Source organism: Camarhynchus parvulus, chromosome 1A, assembly GCF_901933205.1.
Source record: "Camarhynchus parvulus chromosome 1A, STF_HiC, whole genome shotgun sequence".
Taxonomy (NCBI): Eukaryota; Metazoa; Chordata; class Aves; order Passeriformes; family Thraupidae; genus Camarhynchus; species Camarhynchus parvulus.
In genome coordinates, this window is record NC_044586.1 from 50,933,930 (window position 1) to 50,942,294 (window position 8,365).

Consider the following 8,365-nt stretch of genomic DNA (forward strand, 5'->3'; position numbering starts at 1 on the left):
ACTTATTTTTCTTTTCAAAAATTGGACTGATAGTTAAGGTAGTAAATTTCTCTCCTGCTCTAGTAGTCACTGTGAAATCATATTGTTTTTACATATCTGAAACACACAGGCTCTTCTCTTTTCATTTGGAACAGCTAGACAGTTAACCTGTAGGAACACATTAAGCCTGAACACACAAAGCCAGCATCTCTCATAAAATCTGTCCATTCATGAATTTTAGAGAGAAGAACCTGAAAAGGCCATTTCACAAGATACCAGGCCTCAAGAAACTTTATCTTCTGAAGCTAATGCTGCCACAACTAAGGAGAGAGAAGGCCAAGAGGAAGATGCATGGAAGAAAGAACAAGCTTATTTGAAAGCCTTATCGGATCAGTATTGTATTGAAAAGTATCAAGATAGTTATGATTTGATGTGTGAGTAGAACTGTTGGAACAGTAGATCAATAGAAGATGTGGTGAATTTGAGCTAGAAAGCTGAATGCTGTGACTTACAGTAAATTACCAATGTTAGGAACTGCAGCAGCCAAACAATTTGCTCCAAGGCAGAAAGATGAGAAATACATTTTGACATGTTATGATTTTCTAACCTGAAGGTGTTTGTATACAGAGTTTAACAGGAACATATTATTAAGCTTCTTAAATATAATATCTTACATTGTTTGTATATTTTTAAATGTAGCAGAACCACCAGTTTCTCATCTCTTGCATCACGTGATACCAAGATCGTACACGTTTCCTGTGGATCCTACAGTGCAGTCTGCAACAGATGAAACTGCTGTACAGCTGAGTGAGCTCCTGTCTCTGCCAGTGCTGATGAAACGTTCCATTACTGCTCCACTTGTATCTCAGTGAGTATTTTTTAGGAATTTTGCAATTAATTTTGCAATTAATGTTGTATTCTATTTTGAGGCAGGGGTTTCATATAGATGTCTTAAATTTGCTCTTCGGTCCTAGAAGTAATTCAGTAAATGGTCCATTAGTAATTAAAAAGTTCAGATCTGCATGATAAATAATAACATAAAATTAGACATTTATGTGCAAATTTAAAATTTAAATGTCTGTTTGGAATATAAGTGCTCAGAGGGATATTATGTTCTTGTATATTATGCAGCAGGGATTTTGACACTATTAGTTTCCTTATTCTATTAAAATGAAGGTGTATTCTTTATAATATGTATGCTAGTTTATGTTTGAAAGATGAAAGCTAAGGGAGTAAAATAATCTTTTGATTCGTGAAATCTCATATTGATCAGGGTATATTTCATGCTTCTGTGGGAACTCCAGCTTCAAGGCTGTTTTGAGGTATAATAGAAGCTGTTCTTGTTACTATTGGGATATATAAGAAAACCGCATATATGTTGGATGGTTTAAGTAGTATATCTAATAATATTTGAAATAAAAATTGTTGTTACTTTGTGCAAGATTAGCTTTTGTCATGAAAACAATTACTCACAGACACTTTTTTTAGAATCTGATTTCCTCTAAGTTTCCATCTGCTAGCTCTGAGTGTGCTATACTCAAAGTTTGGTGCAATGTAGAAAAATGCTATTGTCTAACCTTATTTTAAACGTCTGGTTGGCTACCAGAATGATCTGTGTACAGATTCACAGATTTAGCAAATTGAGCCTGAGTTTTTGTGCTGCCAGAATTACCCTATCCCTGGTAGGCAAGTTAAATTATTTAAAGGTAAGTTGAATACCTACATTGTACTGTAGACTGTGTATAGATCTAGATACTAGACTGTAATATAGATCTTAATATCTGGTGTCAGAGTTTTTTCAGTTAGTATATTCTTACTGTGGATTAAATGGTCTTTTAATTTGTGTAGGTGACAGAGATCAGAATGCTATTGACAAAATGTTGATCCAGGTCCAGCAGCATATTCTAAAGATCACTCTATGTAGCCAGTCTTAAAATACTTCCCCAGTATTTTTCAGAACGCAGTTCCCTGAAGTGGTAGGTTTTAATTCTGGTATATAATGGATGAATATTTTTTGTCTCATGTTTTTTGCCTAAATGAATAACACCTTAGATAGCAGAGTTAAGTACTGGAGCATTAATCGGATGTGGCCACAGCTGATTGTTAACAGTAAGGAAGGAGTTGCATGTAAGTGTAATACCTTTTCTGTGTTTTTATTCTTAGTGTTTCTCTTGTGAACAAAGCAATAGTTGATTACTACTTTGTGGAGCTGAATGTAGAGAAGCATTTTGAAGCATTGAGACACTTTCTGTTAATGGAAGACGGGGAGTTTGCTCAGTCACTCAGTGACCTGTTGTTTGAGAAGGTATTTGCTTTGTTGTCTTAACCCCAGTGTTTGGGTTGTCTGCTTTACCTTCATGTCTCTGAATTGATTTGGATGGGAATGAGAGAAGGGTGTGAATTGGAATCCTGGCTTGTGGAGTTTCCCTCTTTTGTACTGTGTCGGAAAGTCTGTAGCAAGGAACTCTGTTAATGTTGTAAGGATGGAGAAAAAAGGTCTTGGACAGATAAGCACTCCTGGAAGAGTACTTCACTCTCTCCTGTGAAAACTGCTGCACTATTGCTGTCCCCTCCTGTCTGCTGGCAGCAAGGCTCGAAGTAGCTGTTGCCATTTGCTAAAATCCAGTGGGAAGCTACCCACTGTGTTGCAAGCTACCTACCCTTACCTTAAATATGCTCAGATAGAGAGCAGAGGGGAGGCCATGTGAAGAGAGTGCTGGCCCTCTGATGAGGCAGTATTTTCATGACTTGCTGCTGTGTTCATGGGGAAGACAGCAAGGTAGGACAGATAGCCTGGGTTGATACAGATTGTTGCCCATGGAGATAGGGAGCTGTAGGAGAGTTAATGCATTTCTCTGAGTCCTGAAAATGCTTTAGACCCAACTAGGGAGAGCACTTGGGGATTTAGACTTGATGAGTAGCTTTATTTGTAAATCTCTGAGAGTGCTGAGGTGATGAGATCGGCAGATTCAAGTCAGATAAATTCCTTGGGTCCCTGGCTTTCTAAAGACTCTATTCCCTGCAGGAGGAACTGAACCACAGCAGACATATGAAAATAAATCAGTGTAGGTATGAGATTACCCTTCAGGCTGTGAAACAGAACAGAAAATAATCCAGAAGTTGCTTCTTATGCTGTTCATGAGTCCCTATGGCAGAAGTAAAAACTTCCAATCAAGGCAGGGTAGTCGCCACTTTATCATTGTGCTTTAATTCACCTGTGTTCAAGAGCTGAGACTTTTTATTAATATGGTGTAATTAGTGGTTTGGTTTTTTTTATCCCTAGCTTGGATCAGGACAAACACCTGGTGAATTGCTGAATCCACTGGTTCTTAATTCTATCCTAAATAAAGCACTACAGTACAGTCTTCATGGTGACACCCAGCTTGCTTCCAATCTTTCTTTTGCCCTCAAGTATCTCCCAGAAATGTTCACACCCAATGCACCAGATGCTCTGAGCTGCTTAGAGCTCAGGTACAAGGTAAGAGGGCATGGAGCAAGGTACAATACTGCAGATATGCCATGCTTCTTATGTACAAGTGAATATGTTAATAAGAATGCAGTATCTAAGAATGGAGTAAAATAATGGAAACTACAGGATTTACTTAGCCTGAGCATTGCATTGCATTATTAAAATACATAACAATTGTTGAAATACTTGTATTTTAAATAATGTTATAATTTCTAACAAAAAATGTAGTATGATCAGCACTGTTGTTTCTTGTAGGTTGACTGGCCTCTGAACATTGTCATTACTGAGAGCTGCATGAATAAATACAACAAGATTTTTTCCTTTTTGCTTCAGCTGAAGCACATGGTATGGACTCTCAAGGATGTCTGGTTTCACTTAAAGCGCACTGGTAAGTGTGACTAGTGAAAGAGAGCATCCTGTTCAAAATGCAAAGGAAGATTTTTAAAGAAAATCGTGGCTTTTGAAGTTTGACATGACTGTATATAAGCAATTGTCTAGCAGAAGGTGCTGAAGGCATTTTAAACAGGATTAGACTCTACTAATAAAAATCTAAATTACTTTAAAAATTATGATTTTAGATGGTCTCTGTGGCTGATAATATATTTCTGCTTTTATTTTCAGCTTTAGTGAGTCGTGCATCGAATTCTGTCCAGTTTCGACAGCTCCAGCTGTATAAACATGAGATGCAGCATTTTGTGAAAGTAATTCAAGGTTACATTGCTAATCAGATCCTTCATGTTACATGGTGTGAATTTGGAAACAAGCTATCTTCTGTGGGCAACCTAGAAGAAATTCACAGAACGCATGCTGAATACCTCAACAAAGCTATCTTCAGGCAAGCTGCCATACTTACTTTTACTTCAAATGCATGTTGAGTGGCCAGTCCTAGCCTAATGTATTTGTGCAAAACTGACTTTTACATGACACATTAACTATTCTTTACATATTAAAGTGTTCTTATGTAAGAAACAAACTTCATGGCATCTTACAAGGTCTGTACTTTGATACCTTTTCTCAGCTATCTATCCTTTTCATTTCCCTGGACTCCTTGATGTAGCTCCTGCTCCTGGTCACCATGCCTCTGCAAGCTTCCAGCTTCTCAGGACAGCTCTAATCTAAGGGCACACATGCCACAGTTCTTTTTCTTTCACTCCATCCTTTGTAAATTATTACTGTTTGGTTCATCAGAAGTAGTGTGCACAGTAAGCCTTACTGAAGGATATGAGATGCATCTCCTGTACAATGTATGTGCTTTTAATACATGTGCAGTAACCAGGGCTGGGCTTGGAAAGGAGTAAAAGATTTGCCTAGATTTATAAGCAGTGTAAGAGACACCTGTCTTTTAGGAATCACAAGTTTTTAGCCCCTTAGTTACTGTATGTGAGGCGTGGTGTCGTGTGACTAAAAGGAAAGGACCTAGAGTTTATTTGGTTTCTTCTTGAAGAGTGTACACTGAAATGATTAAGTGGTGAGGTGGAGGGAGATGATACAGAACAGAAATTATAAGCAAGAAAATAAATTTCTCCTTTCGTGCATCTCTTTTTGAGTTTTAATCAGAAAATGCTTGCCTAGAGCTGCTCTTTGGATAGCAGGTTGTAGGATGAGAGGAGATTAAAGTTTAGGGAAACTCAGAGCATGTTGTTGTTAAATGTCATCTCTTTTGCAAAGGCAGATGTCATTCTAGAAATCAGATTCTCTAGGGCAGATACAAGCTTCTTGGAAGTGTAAGTAAACTGTGTTAGATTTAGGTACCTTGTTTAAAATTTGTTGGCTGCAGTCTTGGAGATTTTTTTAAAGCCATTATCTTTAACCTAAAGGGTTGTCACTCCTTTGTATTTGTAGTCTTACAACCAATAAATTACATCAACTAATTTCTGCAGTTGTTTTTGTTCTGTCAGGGGTCTTTTGACAGAGAAGGCAGCCCCTGTGATGAACATCATACACAGCATCTTCAGCCTCATCTTGAAGTTCCGCAGCCAGCTCATCTCTCAGTCGTGGAGCTTCGACGCAGGGAAGCAAATGGCTGTTCATCCCAACTTTGGTCTGATGCAGCAGTCCTACAATACCTTCAAGTATTACTCCCATTTCTTATTCAAAGGTAAGAAATCGCATAAATTCTAGATGGAACAAAAGGTCAACTGGCTACTGGAATATTTTGGTAATATAATGTAAAAGTAGAAAGATTTGTATAATTAGGGAGTGTTGGAAATATAGTTCCCAAATGAAAACTGCGTTGTTGTGGTTTGCCAAGATCTGCATGTACATCAATTAAGATGTACACACAAGAAGTCTAACAGATATTTCAAAACTGACTGTAAGTTTTTGCTGATTTACAAAATAAGTATTTGGTATTTAGCTGTACTTTTGTGCATACATTTTTTCTTTTCTCTGGAAGTGAGTTCTGAAACTTTTTATTGGCAGCAGTGAGAGATAGATATCACTCAGAAGTAATTTTAAATATATATGCAATAGTTGGGTTTTCTCACTGGTATGAGATTTGGAAGTTCTGATTCCTGTGTTGGACTAAAGCTCAGAGAGCCTTCCAGCACATGCTCCAGACAAGTTTTTCAACTATTTGCCAAATGTTCTTTCCTTTACCATGATAAAATTTCATCTCACTGTCAGCTTAGGCTATAATGTGCTGAAATGGTTACCTTCCATTTGTCTTTCAGATCTTGCTTGTGTTTTAGTACATTACTTATCCTTCATCTGTTATAAAGGTGGTTTATGGGATCTGGGTTCCTTTTTTTTAGAAAATCTTGAATTCCTGAAGGAGGTGCATCTGCTTTTCTTAGATCTATTCTACTAAAATATTTTCTAGTTCAGACTATATTCTTCAGGAAATGAGCTGCCCTTTTTATTCTTTAAGGGTGTCCAAAAATGGTATCAAAGGACCAAAACCAGATATTTCAGGATGAGTTAGAATGGCTGCTTCCAAATTCTACAGGAAGTCAGAACACGTGTGGGAGCCACCTAAGCCCATACTACGAGATCTATGGTTGCTTCATGGACAGAGATTAATAGACCATTCTGTAAGGAAATCTGATGAGTGACCCAGTCTTTTACACCCTCTTTGTTAAGCACTACAAAACAAATACGTGCTTGTTCATCTCCACTTGTATCTTCAGTCACCATGTATTGTAAAATGCTCTCTCTCCACAATGGGTTGATCCAGAATCCATTGAAAGCCAATACAAAGTTGTCTGGACTTCAATGGCTTTGGCTTGGGCCCTAACTTCTAAAAATACACCTCCCCTTCTTCCTTGCATGCTGCTGCTGCTTGCTAATTCCCTTGGTATTGGTGCATGGGATGTCTGTGAGCTTAGGGAGCTTCTACTGGCTTTTTGCCTTTGTACTTGAGGATGTTTAGAGCAGTTGGTGTGTTCGTTCATAGAGCGTGAGGGCTTTGTCCTAGGAATTTCTCTTTGCTTTTCTCTCTCACAATGGACATCGCTCAAGAAAACTTCAGCAGAGCTGCTTCTTTCACAGAGGTCTCCTGAGGACGTAAACATGCTTCCTGGTCAGTTGAAATTGTGATAGGAACGCACCGTCTTTATTGTGAAAGATTCTGTGATCTCTTGTTTCTGTGAAAGCAACATAATAAGGAAATGCTTTGTTAGAATAATGCACTTTCACTTAGAACTGACACAGTCTTTCTTTTGCATTTAAATATTTTATAATTCCAGAAAGAAACACTGGACTTTTCTTATGTTAAAATATACATTTATTCTCAGATTACTGCATTATGCTTTTTTTTTTTTAATTAAAAGGCACAGATGCTGTCAAGGATGAATTTACAATATTAATCTTAGTTGAAGCTTACTTTATTTCTTTTATTTTTTCCAGTGGTAACAAAGCTTGTAAATAGAGGATACCAACCACATTTGGAGGACTTTCTGCTGCGAATTAACTTTAATAACTACTACAAGGATAACTGAGCTCTATAGAGTAAGGATCACTGATTACCCAGTAAAACAGAAACTATATGTATATGCTTATGATTTATAGAAGCTTATGCAAATGCCATGCAGGAGGCATTTTTCTTCAGTGAAATAATCTGCTATCTAAAAGCTTGAAGAGTATAACCACCATACACAGAGCATGATGATGCTTAAAATCCACTAAACCTGCCAGTTGTTTGATCTGTTAAAAATTTATATTGTCATTATTGCAGAGATAGCAGAGCTGAGTGCCTGGTCTTTACACAGGACAGAGTGCAAAACTGTATATCTGTGAATGTGTAAATGTTGTATTTTCAGTGGTGTGAATTTCCTTCAGTGTAAATACATGTATGTGAAATAAATTAACAGATACTTTTTAAAACTGCTGAGAGATGGGTATGAGGTACAAATGTTCCCACAGATATTAGTACCTGTTATTTGATGTAGTTTATTTTCAAACTGATATTAATTCTTAATCTAAATATAACTAATTTCTTTAAGAGTTTTAGTCGCAGTGGAAGAGAACATGATGTGCCAAGGTGGTCTGTTAGGAGATACAGTATTTGACTATTCAAGCACTTGGTGATTGTTGGAACACTTGTGCCAACCTTAGTTTCTTTATCTTTAATTTAAACTATGCATCTCTTATTTTGTGGTGATTATTTAAAACACCTACATCAGAAATTCAGCATCACTAAGGCAAAATAAAGCTGTAATTCCCAATATATTCCAACTACTGCTTTCAACTAAAGGATCATATTTGCATAATTTTTCTTTTCCCCCTTTGTTTTTTTCCCCTTATATTGTGAGGAGAGACAATTGAACTTTCAGCGTCATAATATGAGAATGTTGTAGAGAGGCAGTCAGCACTGAAATACTTTGGTTTTGAGATCCTGAAGTCATGGTTGGTTAAAAGGTGGAAATATTCACGAGGAGTTCATTGTCTGATTAGGAGACAGTTAAAGCTACAGGCCTG

The 8,365-nt window shown here is 37.2% G+C and overlaps 1 protein-coding gene across 1 annotated transcript in view; it reads left to right on the plus strand.

Annotated features, from left to right (window-relative positions):
• The window catches only part of TUBGCP6 (tubulin gamma complex associated protein 6), a 39,721-nt gene extending 31,950 nt beyond the window's left edge, over window positions 1–7,771 (plus strand). The window contains exons 38-45 of the mRNA XM_030960068.1: window positions 221–413; window positions 679–847; window positions 2,143–2,284; window positions 3,263–3,457; window positions 3,704–3,836; window positions 4,070–4,283; window positions 5,347–5,546; window positions 7,295–7,771. Coding sequence (XP_030815928.1) covers window positions 221–413; window positions 679–847; window positions 2,143–2,284; window positions 3,263–3,457; window positions 3,704–3,836; window positions 4,070–4,283; window positions 5,347–5,546; window positions 7,295–7,386 — 1,338 coding nt within the window. The 3' untranslated portion in view covers window positions 7,387–7,771. The remainder of the gene's footprint in view (window positions 1–220; window positions 414–678; window positions 848–2,142; window positions 2,285–3,262; window positions 3,458–3,703; window positions 3,837–4,069; window positions 4,284–5,346; window positions 5,547–7,294) is intronic.
• Window positions 7,772–8,365: the final 594 nt, after the last annotated feature.